Source organism: Erithacus rubecula (genome assembly GCF_903797595.1).
Source record: "Erithacus rubecula genome assembly, chromosome: 10".
NCBI lineage: Eukaryota > Metazoa > Chordata > Aves > Passeriformes > Muscicapidae > Erithacus > Erithacus rubecula.
In genome coordinates, this window is record NC_136662.1 from 16,651,412 (window position 1) to 16,665,010 (window position 13,599).

General features: G+C 44.8%; 2 protein-coding genes across 5 annotated transcripts; one reads left to right on the forward strand and one right to left on the reverse strand.

Annotated features, from left to right (window-relative positions):
• Positions 1–2,090: 2,090 nt before the first annotated feature.
• PIF1 (PIF1 5'-to-3' DNA helicase) lies at positions 2,091–10,284 on the reverse strand. Of its 4 annotated transcripts, XM_079314129.1 has the most exons (12): positions 9,706–10,284; positions 9,523–9,634; positions 9,322–9,447; positions 9,073–9,226; positions 8,410–8,524; positions 8,228–8,334; positions 7,679–7,818; positions 6,942–7,048; positions 6,043–6,130; positions 5,363–5,508; positions 4,251–4,442; positions 2,091–3,972 (listed from the first exon to the last, which is right to left on the reverse strand). In XM_079314129.1, exons 1-12 carry the CDS (start codon positions 10,186–10,188, stop codon positions 3,916–3,918), a joined length of 1,827 nt encoding a protein of 608 aa, XP_079170255.1. In that variant the 5' UTR covers positions 10,189–10,284; the 3' UTR covers positions 2,091–3,915. The 4 variants fall into 4 exon arrangements, with proteins under 4 accessions (XP_079170255.1, XP_079170254.1, XP_079170256.1 ...); XM_079314128.1 differs by having other exon boundaries at positions 9,322–9,634; XM_079314130.1 differs by lacking the exon at positions 2,091–3,972 and having other exon boundaries at positions 4,257–4,461.
• Positions 10,285–10,324: 40 nt separating this feature from the next.
• CFAP144 (cilia and flagella associated protein 144) lies at positions 10,325–13,503 on the forward strand. The gene is made up of 4 exons (XM_079314136.1): positions 10,325–10,496; positions 11,181–11,240; positions 12,157–12,260; positions 13,264–13,503. The coding sequence occupies exons 1-4, from the start codon at positions 10,367–10,369 to the stop codon at positions 13,366–13,368; spliced, it is 399 nt and encodes a 132-aa protein (XP_079170262.1). The 5' UTR covers positions 10,325–10,366; the 3' UTR covers positions 13,369–13,503.
• The last annotated feature ends 96 nt before the right edge of the window (positions 13,504–13,599 follow it).

A 13,599-nucleotide genomic window follows, 5' to 3' on the forward strand; every position in this document is an offset into this window, starting at 1 on the left:
CATTTTTATCATAGCTCTCATTGCAGAAATATTGTAATAAGTAATTTAGTAAAAACATGTGTTACCTCAGAAGCCAGTTTCCCACAACTGGTACCAGTTTGGAAGCTGTTGGTATCTATGCAGCTGCCACCCCAGGAGGGTTCTCATCAATTTTTGTCACATCTGACATATCAACACCATATCAAACCTGTACCAACTCCATAACACATTTAAAATTTAAAAAAAAAAAAAATCAAATAGTGCAGTATTCAATAAGTGAAAAACTACTCTTATACTTATTATCAACTTATTTTGCCTCTATAACCAGATTTCGTAAGTTATATACTAGTCAGTAGCTCAGCTAAAATATTCCATACAACATTTTATGATTTGTAATAGAAACAAGCATAAAATAGTCATATAGGAAACAGTAAAATGGAAATTTTACACATCTAAATGCAATCTCTAGCAATTCAGGTCTTTTCTCATACTAGTAATAGAACTGCTTAGATTTAACAGCAGAAGACAATTGCATGTCATGGGGTGGCCTAATATAAAATGAGAAACTTGTAATATCTACAAGAAAAATGGCATTATTAGCATTCATAGCACAACCAATAATGTACTGTATTTCCATTACTTAAGAGTAGCATTTTTTTCTCCATTCAGAGCAATTCTGGATAGGAAGGTTTAATTCCTGGACGCAATCTTATTACAGCATCCAGGATCAACAGGAATATTGCTGCTTTCCTGTGCTCACAGGACCTGTGGGCACAGACTGTGAGGGCACATTCAAGTTTAATTATAATGAAAATGCCACATAAAGAATGAGAAGGATGTTAAATCACCATACAAAGATTTAAACTGGAAGCTGGTAAGGTTTTAATAACACTCTTTTTGTGAATTATGCTTCCAATAACACATAAATGTATTATGGAGCTTTAGCTGGTATAAGGCAGCTTCTTATGGTTTAATGTATTTGGAATGAGAATGGCTGTACTTTGTAGTAATAGAAATACCAATTATGAATCAAACTCTTAGTTTAATTCACTTAACAATAGCTGCAGTTAAGGCAGATGTTTAAATGCTTAAATGCTATCTCTTCAGTTTGCAAAGAGACAGTATTCATTCCCTGTATTTATGGGAGTGCAGTCATGGAAGCTTTTCCACAGGGACAGGATGAACCATCACTGCACAGCTGAGTGTCCTCGTGGAGCCTGTGCTGCCACTGGGGCCAGCTCCAGACACCCTGCAGCACTGCAAGGCTGCTTCCACTCCTCAGCAGCCAGTACAGCTGGAATTCTCTGATAAAGATTGCCTTCTGCACTGTCCTTAGAACCTACCTTCCCATTCCAGCCCACTGAACCCACCTCACTCAGCAGCTGAAAGCAAGAGCAGCACCAGAGATGCTGAGGCTGGCCTGGGACACCCTCCCCTAAAAAGCTGCTCAGTCTTCAGATCTTTTCCCATTTGACTAAGTCCTCCTCCTCTTGTCATATCTCTGTTCTTCCAGTACAATCACCACAATAAAAAGTTGTGTTGTTTTTTTTTTTTTTAATCCCATGGTGATGTATTGAGTTCTAACTCTAGATAGTACCTCTGTAAGAAAAATTAGCACGTGGAAAAAGGGACATTAATTGTAATACAAGATTTTTTAGCTCATATATAGGGAAGCATTATTCCATTTTAAAAAGGTCTCATTATAATCCTGACCAAAGGGGAGCCATGACAGAGCCTGACAACTCAGATTTTCCCTGACTGCTTCTTTTAGGATTTAAATAGCAGCCTTCAAACTCAGCATCCATTCCTATGTCTGCTTTAGCTGGAAGAGACAACATGCAAATTTACTCAGATGGACACCTTTTGGCCTCAGAACAGCTGCCACACCTTGAAAAGCCACAGTGATTCTGCTTCCACATTCCATCACTGAGAATACCTCCCACAGTATTTCACATAGATTTAATACTAAATGAAATATTAACCTTTTCATCTTTAGGTTTTGTTTAGCATTTTATGTCAAATTGGCATCAACCCACCTCCCCCTATACAACTGGAAAGACTTCAGTCCCTAAATTCATGAAAGCTACAGTTAAATAAGTTACTACACAAGATCATGCAATTAGAATTTTATTTGCAGTGTACACGATCACCACTCTTACACTGTAAATTATGTTGCACTTACAGGGGTACAAGAACTTTTTAAAGGTATTAAAGGATTTGAACCTGCATTATCTCATCACTCTTGCATAATCAGTCAATAAATCAATTCATTGCCAATGACTGGACTTGCCTGGCATATTCTTCACAGCTGTCTACCCCAACAGTGAAATTCACTTTAACATTCTGGGCATTTCAGATCCCACAGTTTAAATTCCAATGTAACACAAAGTCCTTGTTATATTGCAGCATCCCACCTTTAAAAACCCACAGGAGTGCTAACTGAAACCAGCCCAATGGCCAAGCACAGGGTTTGGGATTTGCCTTCCATAGGCTCCAGCTCCACCTCCAGGTACTTCCATCCACTCCCCTTCAAACTCCTCTGAAGAAACAATGAGCTGATACATTAAGAACTCTCTGAATAATAGTCCCACTTCTGTCTCATACTATTGCTTCCTCCAAGACTCTACCTTCTCAAGCCCAGGAAAAAAAAAACCCAAACAAAGAAACCCAAAACAAACAAAAAAAACCCACTAAAAATACACTTTAAAATACATTTTTAAATCCTATCAAAGTCTGTTTTCTGTTATGCTAACCACTGGCTTGCCAACATCCTTTCCTGGCTTTAAGGAAAGCAGCTGCCAAGAAATGGCCTTCAACTTGCTTACACAGCAAAGGCTTTTTTAGAGAATTGCCCTGCAAGAGACAAGTTCCAGATGGATGTTATTTCATATTATTCCCATATGTAAAACATTTTTTAAAATTAGTTTAGCTTTAAGCAAAGTGCTAAAATACAAAGACCAAAACTTCTCCTTTATTAAGACAGGACATTAGTCATGCTTGTCTCTGCTTTTGCCAAAAAAAAGTGATGTTACAGCTCACTTCACATGTCCTTAGCCATTAGTCTATTGCACACTCAACTTCCACTTTCTGATTCAAAAATACTTTTTTCTGGAGAAACTCCCATCTGAATGGGAGCCTCGTATTTAAACAAGAAGGGGTCCCACCAGCACCCATCTCCTCACCTCCCTTCTTGCTCATGGGGTAATGAAACTTCACAGTTCTTATAGTTCCATAATTATGGGTATAAGATGTAGGACTTTCTCCTATTTTTAAATAGTGCCAGCTCATCTCAAAAAGTTGAGAAAGAATCACCTCATTGTATGCAACAGACTAATAAAAAATGTTTGTATCAGCATAACAGGCAGTGTGCAACTCTGACAATTCTGCTTGTGGAAGAAGTTAGGCAAAGCCTCCTGGTGTCAGGCAGCAAGAACAGCTCTGCTCTTGCAGGTGAATCAAGTATTTCAGATATTCAGCACTGCTTTCCCTTGTGTCAGCAGCTCCTGTGAACAATCCATCCAAGGAAAGAGGACACACACTTTCCATCTCTCAGCAGTGGTATACTTGAAGAAAGGCACACAGGTTTCAGTCTGTATGTGCAGAGAATAAAATAGAAGCAGCAGGCAGGACAGAACTGTAGGAAGGTCCCTCAGACAAGATAAAACTGTAGAAACATCCCTCAGGCACATCCTTGCTCAGTCATTTTGTTTGCTAGAGTTGCTTTTAGGACACAAGGCTGGGGGCTCAGAAGGGGTCTGCAGAAGCCTTCCAGAAATGTGAGGTGAGGACAGTTCTACATAGCCACAGTCACCTGAATAAAGCAAAGATCTAAAAAATCTCCTATGACTTTGTCTATGTTATCAAATATACACAACAACAAGATAGCTGCATCTCAGCAGTCTGTGCTGACACCTCACAGAAACCAGAAGAGCATTCTCAGCTGCATTTCCAGTTCTCCTTCTCATCAGCATCTGAATGGGTGTATAGTGATTCCTTTGAGGAGAAAGAAAAATAAGAATACCAGAAATTTATTTTGTGCCCACTTCTTCATTCCTTACTGCAAGAGGAGGATCAAAAAATCCCAACCCATCCTTTCACCCACAAGCCCAACACTGCAGTGGATATGCTGTCCCCAAGAGCTGCCCTGCTACATGCCCTCTCTGCAGTTTCATCTCTCCTGCCGCTTAGGAAGACAAAGAAACATCTCGGAGCCCCTGTCTCTCATGCTGGTTGCACAAGGCATGTTTTGCTGGCAGGAGGTTTTTCTTTACCTGGGTTGGGAGCTGATGTCGCCTCAGCTGTCTGTAGAAGTGCTGCACAGCAGGATCAGCTCTCACAGCTTTTGGGTCAAAATCCAGCACGCGGAGCCCCGCCAGGCTGCGGGCTCGGGAGAGCGCCACGTAAGCCTGCCCGCTCTCAAAGCCACGGGACAGGGAGATCTCCACACAGTCCAGAGACATGCCCTGCCAGAGGCACAGGGAACTGTTACAGGGCAAACAAACATTGTGATGGATCAACACTAACCTGCCATGTGAGTCTACCCCAGGTACCATCTTTGCTAAAAGGTTTTGATTTGAATAAAAGGAATCACTGGAAAGCAAAGGCATTTTTCCACTGCCAGGAAACCTCCAGCAGATAGTAGGATCCACTAGCTAACTCCAGTGAGGCTCTTGTTGTGCAAAACTCCATAAATCCCATCTAATCAACACAGCAGGGAAAGAAATCCTGCTGGTTTCACTCCTAGTAGCTAACTGGAGCAGGCACCATTCTCAAGCAGACTCTGGCAGACCTGAGAGAGAATTTGGGTAAGGCCTGGCCAGCCCTGTCTCATGGGCTGTTCCAGGTACAGCAAAATTTACAGCATGGCCTAGTTTAAACTGTAGCATGGGAACAAATCCACAGGTCTCCAAGACCAGTACTTACCAAGTATGAAGTCTACTGGAAAGGAAAGAACCTTTTAAACATTACACTGTTACATTGAAAGTTATGTTTAAAAAATGCCCATTGCACAGCATGAAAGGACAAGTCCAGCCCAAAGAGCACAGCTGTGGCTGCAGCAGCTTTCTCATTTACACTGCAGAGCTCAGGGCTCCTAATGCTCTCAGGGGAGCACTGCCCTCATCAGCCCACAGTGGTAAATAAAGCTGCTTTATAGTCCAGTGCCAACTCTGCAGATGGCAGTGCCCTTAAGGAAACCCCAGTAGTACTGGCAGCCTCACAAGCAAAAGAAATGTTATCTCTCTGCAGCTAGACACATCCTGGAGCTCTCCCCTCCCCCCAACAAGGGTATGTTCCTCCTGTTTCACCAGCAATGCAAGCTCACCCAGGAAATAAGGTTTATAATGGTGTAAAAGTCTATAGACCCCTCTACAAGAGCACCCACCTGACTCTTGTGAATGGAAATGGCCCATGCCAATTTCAAAGGTAATTGCTGACGACTCAGATGAACTCCTGATGGTCCTTTGATGACCCATTTTTCCATTTTTATGAGCTGTGTGACCCCACAGAGAAACCTCACCTTAGGCAGCCCTGTAGGAATGGGAGCAGGAAAAAAACAGGGATGTATTCCTGACACTTGACAGCCAGGATGTCAGCAGCTTAAGAGCATCTTTTTTCTGCCTAAACCAAACCTAAATCCACAGACAGTTAATAGCATGTCCTGAAATTATGTTTGACACCTACTTAAGCAGGAGAATAAAAGGCAGGTATTTCACCAGTTGAGATGCAGAAAAAGAAATACATTTTGCAGGTAGCAGAACATTATTCTTTGAGAAAAACAAACAAAAAATCCATCAAAACTTGCTTCAACAGAACAAACAAGAAATTCAAATGAGCATACAGAATACATTTGCATACAGAATACAGAACACAAGAGGCCTACAGATAGCTATAGCTGATGCAGTGCATGACATCACAGCTCATGAGAGCCCCAAGCTTGCAGAGATCTCTCTGTTTTCCCTCAAATTATTACCAAGCTGTAAACAAAATTAACAAGTCATCACCCACCAACAGTTTTGTTATTTTCCCCACTTCCTTCAACAAAAGATCAAAGACCTTACTTACCCTTCTGTTCACTTTCAAACCCTACAACAACACCTCGTGCCCCATTCACCAGCCCTTGAGACACATCCAGATTCTTTGCTAACATCACCTACAGAGGAAAAAAAAAAAAAAAAAAAAGTTTAAAAATTCATTGTAAATCTTTAAACTGCTCCTATAGCCCGTTCAGCTACCTGCAGCTAAACTTGCCAGGATGCATAAGCACATCAGGCTGATTTGGCCAGATCATCCTATCCTGCCTATTACAGCACAATCTCCCATTTGATTGGAATTATTACACAGCCTTTCTTTCCTAGGATTCCTAACTACATCATTTTACAGCACTCAACACTTTACTTGAGCTACTTCTGTCCACAGCTGTGAGTTCAAATCCAGGGAACAGTTTTCCCTTGGCCAGGCATCACCAGCCTATGCACATACAGATTCTGGGAGCAGCTAAGGAACAAAGTTTTCAAAGCAAGTATTTCTACTACTAAGTACAATCCTACATCCCTCCCACTCTGATAGCCCTAGCTCAGAGCTAGATGCCCAGTCCAGCAAACATGGCAAGCTGTGCTATATTTTACAGGTGGGGAGGGCTGCTGTACCTGGAGCTGAGACTGCAGGCAAGGACTGCTTGTGCTCTCTGCTACTGGAAAGCTTCTAAATTTGATTGGACATGTCTGTCAAAATCAAGCAATCACTGTCCACAAGACATGGGCCTGAACTCATCCTCTGTCTGGGTAAAATTCTAAGCAGAAAAAATAAAAAGATTGGGATAGAGTTTTCTGTTGCCCTGGTATAGCCATTCTAGACTGAATTTGCATTCTATATATTAATCTACTCTATGCATTTCTCTGATACTCCTGCATTTTTCTTATGCCATTTGATCTGGTCTATCACACGTGTATGTACACACTTACCTGAGCTCCAAGCTTTAGCTCAACTCTACCACCCACAGGACACTGAGCATCAATTAACTTCACTAGCACTGGGTCACTGTCCAAAGCCTCAAACACGTGCACTTTTCCTGTTAAGGAAAGACAGAACTTACAACAGTTGAACACATTCTACACAGCATTACAGAGATTCTACATTTATTTCTAATAGCAATTCCTCTTTTAATGTCCATTCTGCTCTGCTGCTAAGATATCCTCACACAAACCTAGTCACATCTAACAGCAGAGAGCTCACTATTGCCTCTCTTCCCTATATAATGTCCAGAGCACGAAAAGGCACAGAAATGAAAGGTCAGCAGTAAATAAGAACTAAGCAGACAGTATTTTGAGTAGTTTCACCAACACCAAATCTCCAAAAGAGACTAAGAAAGAATCCAAGGGCCAGCAAGGGAGCCAAAAAATAAAACAGCCTTTAATTCAAGTCACAACTGGGTAGAGGATGGCCTAAGATGCTATAGAAAGAAAAAACAGTGGTGTGGAGGCAATATATTACCCACCCTACCTCACAGAAAGCAATGAGCTTGCTGCCTCTTACAAAGCAAGTAGTGACATTGTAGATTTTTAAACAAAAAAACCTGTGAATTTTTTTCCTAGATGCTTCAACTCCAACACACAGAGCTTGAACTGATGCTGCTGTGTATGACAGAACACTAGTTCCACCTGACAGCCCCAAAGCCAGCAGTTTCCTCCACCAAGTTCACCTGGCAGCTGTTGCAAGCGTCTCTCATTGGTTATTTCTACATCATCTTTATGGGTGCAGAGCCTTGTAGCCAGGATCCCATCACGCTCAGACCTGTGAGCAGCCGTCTGCATCAGCAGTCTGGTAACCTCCTCTGTGCACCTGGTAGCCAGGAGAAGGAAATTCTTCTTTAAAGTGATCAGGAGAAGGTATGAGCAGCAGTAACCTTCACACAGCTAGATCAGTCTGTGCAAGGTACAGGCCTCCAGAGAAGACAGAGCAAGATACCTGATGAAGTCAGAGAGCAGAGCCAGTGTGTGCCCCAGCCCTGCCCTGGCCACTGCCAGCTCAGGATCCTTTGAATTAATTCACAGGAATTGCAGAGGCACCCTAGGAACTGTCCTTCTTTACCAGAGTGGCATATATGAAACCTGTCTACATTAACTAAGGTGTTTATAGCTTTTGCCCACAGCTACACATTCCTAACAAAGGACAGAAAAGTGACAAACAGCTCTTTCCTCTGCTCCATCAATAGGGAACAGGGACTAGAAAGAGAGATGAGTTTCCTCACCTGCCTAAACGGATTGCACTGAGGAGTGAGACAAAGGTCTTGTCAGTTTGTCTCCGCACTTCAGTCAGCTCCATGTTTATGTGGATGCATTTTCTCCAGCTTTTTGCCTGGAAAAATCATTCTCTTGTTAAGAAAGAGGCAGACTTGGAAGTATGAGAATGAGTTTAGGAACAGTTTTGTACCTGGAAGCAGAACTTGGTTTCTTCATTAGCCTTGCAGACTGGGGGTAGCTGTAAGAAATCCCCACAGATAATTAGCTGAATTCCTCCAAAAGGCTCATCCCGTTTTCTGACTGCCCTGAAAGGGGTGGAAAAGAAGTTTGAATGTCCTCCAGAATCTGGACATAGTCAGGTCCCAGAAGTTGCTTTTTAATCTGTCAGTATATTCAAATCTAGACAACCTGCAGTGAAAGACGTTTATCCCCAGCTGCCTCAGAAGAGCTCCAATAATTAAGCAAGGCTAATACAAGACATTAAATTTGCTTTGCTTAACTACCCCAGAGGTCATTACCAGTCTTGGTTCTTTAGAGGCTGTTATACTACAGCTACTTCTCTCTGCCAAGAGTGACCTTTTGGACTCAGCTGTATAATCTGGACTCATCTCTACAGACAGCACTTAGCCTAGTACAGAGAGAGAACAACTCAAACAGCCATAGCTGTGACTGAGGAGCAGACATGATCAAAACCTGTCTCATGGTAAAGATTGTCCCAGATTCTATGATTTCATACTTTTTTATAGTACTGTACCAGCAGCTGCCTTGTATCTATTCACAAAACTAAGGAAAGGAAGCAGACTGGAAGTTTAGGGAAGTTAATTTCTGCTAATTTGACCTGACAACCGCTCACCTTGCCACTGCCTCCAGCTTGTCAAAGAACTTGCCATCCACCATTGAGATCTCATCAATAATTAAGTGCTGGCAGGCCAGCCAATGCTGGCGCACCCCTGGCCGCTCTGCCAGCTGAATGCACTGTTCCAGCGGTGCCTTCCCAGAGCCGATCCCTGCACAGGACAAAAACAGCGCTGCTTTAGGATGCTCCTGATTCTTTGGGAAGGAGTAAGAGCTCAGAGACCCTCGCTGACGGACAGGCGGTCACCTGCAAAGGCGTGGAGAGTAGTGCCACCGATGTGACAAGCCGCCACGCCCGTGCTGGCTGTAGCGTAGGTGATGTTCGGAGGGAGGGAGCCCACGATCCTCTTCAGCAGGAACGACTTCCCAGTCCCTTCGAGGGAGGAGCAACAGGTTAATGGCCAGGGCTTTCCGCGGGGAGCCGATGAGAGTGGCCGGGGTCCCTCACCTGCAGAGCCGGTGAAGAAGATGCTCTTCCCGCTCCGCACGGCGGCCAGCACCGCCTCCTGCTCCGCCGAGAGCCTCGCCGGGGGCCGCCTCTCCCTCTCCGCGCGGGGCACCTGCGGGACAGCGGGGCCGCGCCGTCAGAGCGGGGCCGCTCCCGGGGCCGCCGACCCGCCCCGGGACTCACCTGGGCCGGGCGCTCCGGGCGCTCTGAGCCGGCGCTGCGGCGGCCGGGGCCGCACAGCACGTCCCGCTCCTGCAGCGGGCTGATGACCGAGAAGGACGGCGGCGGCCGCTCCAGCAGGCGCGGGCGGCGCGGCGCGTCCCGCGGCCCGGCCGCCACCTTGAGCCGCAGGAGGCGGAGGAAGCGGCGCAGCGCGTCCGGGGGGCAGTCGGACAGCAGCACCTGGGCGCCGTCCGGTCCCACGCGCACCGCCGCCCGCCCCTCGCCCGCGAACCGCGTGAAGAGCCTCACGGCGTCACCGGCCAGCACGAAGCTCAGCACCGTCGCCGCCGCGCCGCTGCCGCCGGCCACCCGCAGCACGGGCTGCCGCAGCTCGTTGCGGCCCAGCAGCACGGTCGCGTCCCGCATCACGCGGCGGAGCGGGGCGAGTCCCCCCGGTAGCGGTTGCTCCACGGCCGCCGTGCAGCGCAGCTCCGCCGCCTCCATCGCCCCGCCGGCCGTTCAAACGCGCCGCGTGCGCCGCCGCCAATCAGCGCCGGGGCTTTAACTCGGCGGCCAATAGGAGGCGGGAAGGGAGGGGCGCGGGGCGCGGCGCCGGGCGGGCCAATCAGCGGCCGCGGGCGGGCGTTGCCAGGGCCGCGGGACGCGCGGAGCCGGCGCCGCCATGAGCGCGGAGCGCAGCGAGAGAGACCCGCCGGACGCGCTGCAGAACCGCATCCACGCCGAGCGGGCCAAGAAGGAGCGCCAGTGGCAGCTGCTCTTCACGAAGTACACCGTCAACCCGTACCACCCCAGTGAGCTCTTGTGGCCACAGGGAATTGGCGTAAAGCCCCGGGGGCGAGACAAGCCGTGAGGGGAGGGTGGCTGGCGGCAGCCGCGCAGCGCTCAGGGACAAGCAGCGGCAGCGGTGGCCAGTGAGAGGGCTAAAGCTGGAAACGGCAACTGGTGCGCTTTCCTTCTGCCTGAGGAACCGGCCTGCACAGTGACCCACTTGCCCAGATAGTGGGCAATTCTTTGCTTTTAGTAACCACGTATAAGTGAGGCAACTATTTAGGATGTGGAACTTACAAGTTCTGTGTAAATACAGAGTCAAGATGGGATACCGGGCCACAACACTCTACCATGTTCCTTCAGGTCCTGATCTGCCTTCCACCTGCCAATTCACACTCTGTGCTAGCACAGGCAGGTGATGTGAATAGATTCTTTCAGGTCTAGGTTTTGCAATAAAACAACAAAGGAAAATAATTTCCTGAGACTTGGCATTCTGCAGGCTAACCCTTGGGTGGGGTGGGACTCTGATGGTGAGCACAGGCAGCATCCTCTTGAAAGGCCTTTAGCACACTTAATGCCCTTCCCTTCCTAGAACTTGCCATTAGCCAGTACTTCTAACTCATTTTCTTCTGTGCACATGCTGTTAAATACTACATATTCTATACCTGGCTGTGATTAAAGTCGTTCACCTGTCTAATTTTTTCCAGTTTCCATGATTGCCAGGAAGCCAATGTCTTGGCATGAGAACATACATGTGCCAGTAGATGGTAAGAAGTTTTTGAAAAGTTTGTGATAACTACATAAGAAAATTATTAACACATAAGATTTAATAACTGTAATCATTTTAAGGTATGTATGTGGAAACACCTCTGTGACCATGTAAGTTAAACTCACTTATGATTTTTGTTTGTAGAGGAGTTTTTTTTTCCAGTTTAAGGCCCTTTCCCATTACTTTCCATTTTCAGCAACTTTGCATCCATGCAATTATGTTCTTATTTTTGTTTTTAATTAAAATATGTATAAACTATAAAATATATAAAATTTCTTATATTCATGCTATAAAATTTTCATTGAGAATCTAAACCTCTCAGGGGAAAACAAAAACATCTGAAGCATGTTCTACATGTGCATGTTGCCTGCCATTGCAGATTCTATCTAAGCACCACACAGGTTAAACTGCTGAAATGACTGTCAAGTCTTACTTTACAGCATTGGTAACAAGAGCCCTTATGGCAGTTGTTCCCTTATGTCTAAAATGCTAATTTTGTCTAAAAACCTTAATGGTCAGATAATGTTGGCCTGCTCTATTCAAGGACTGGGGAGGGTAGAAAACCAAACCAGGGAAAGACTCAGGTCTCAGGCAACTGAAAAAAGCTGTCATAGAGCACTGGTTTGGACTCGATACGGTGTAGGAAAAGTAAGATGCTGCAGTACAGTACATAAGGATACCAGAATTACCAGGGCAGTATTGTCAGGCAAATCTTGAAACTTTCTCAGGAAATATTTGAGTAGAAATGTCACTGTGCATTCTGACAATATTCACAGAAGTACAGAGGCTGCCTGTACCCTTGGTGCTCTTATTATTACTTGGATAGTGTTAAGATGTCTCATTCTAACACACATCCACAGGTGACTCATTTTTAAACACACTTTCATTTGTATTTGTGTCTCTTAAAACAACAGATGAATTCCTGAATTTTCTTCACCGTGCAGCAGATGTGCCAAGAAGGAAATACTCAATGCCACAAACTGAAAGCCAAGAAATTGGCTGGCATACAACACCTTTGGTGAGTAGGATGCTTAAAGACTCAGCTCTTTATAGCTCTTCAGAGGTGTTAAGCCTGCCACACTTGAAACATTTTGTGACAAACAAGGAAAACAAGAATTACAGGGAATGACCACAGCTGTTCACAGAACAGTTTTTAAAGTTTTTAAAATTTACACCTAAGAGGACTCTTCACACTGGCACAGACTTGTGAACAGAGAAGCAGTACAATTCCCTTGAGAAACCTGACTACAAAACATCTACAGTGACAGTACACTGCCAAATGCCACAGGTGTACTCAGGGCTGTTTATTAAAGCATTCAGCCATGAGAAATGGTGTAGTGAGCAATGTGAAGTGACATACAGAAGTACTGTGCAAAGAAATGTGCTGCTGAACAGCATCTTTCAAACAAATTGCAAGCAGAACCATAAAACTAATAATCATGTAAGTATACCCAAAGCAGATACACCAGTGAGGATTTATCTGGGGAAATGTAAATAAACAGAAGGAAAAGAAATATGGTTAACAAGCTGAGACATCAATCATATCTGACAAATGATGACTGACTCTGCAGATTAGTGTTTTGGGAAAGGCAAATTTTGGCCTGTTATGAAGAAAACCAAGATAAATAAGAAAATAAGACAGTCTTCATTGACTTTTCATATTATACATCAAATAAACCAGTTACTCATGACAAGGGTAGAGACAGACATCCAGCTGGGCTCTATGGTATTAAGGAACTACTGGTAGGATTAGTCTGGCAGGGTAGAGGCAACTAAACTTGTGTGTAGGGAAACAAGTTCAATTTTTAGAGTCAGAACTCATGATGTTGTTCAATTTGTTACGTTTTCCTCATTCGGCAGGTTTGACCATGACACAGCAGTGAACAGTACAGTGGTACCCTGCTCTTCCTGTCATTTGGACATTTCTCAGCAACAGAACACCATGCATCACTCTCCCCAGGAGGGACTACTACTACTACTAATTTTAGTATAAGCAAATGACAGTAATTTTTATTTTCCAGGTTCCTTTTGACCACAGTGATATCAGATTCTACTTCCCACGCTGGAAAACTGAGATTACTGCATATGGCTACCCTGCACCACGGGGAGAGAAGTCTAAAGAATAGTACAGGGAGAAAAGCACAGACAGAATGTTAAAGACATCTAATGTGTTAGGCCTCGCTTGTTATCTAGCAAGTCTGGCAGATTTCTAGTGAGAGACAATAGAAAAAAGAAAACTTGACAACAGTGGCACAAACAAACCTATCTGTAAGGCTCTGTATTTGTTTCACTGCTGTTTCTATACCCATCTATACAAATAGTCTAAAAAAACCACTCTAACATCTCAAAAAGCTTCA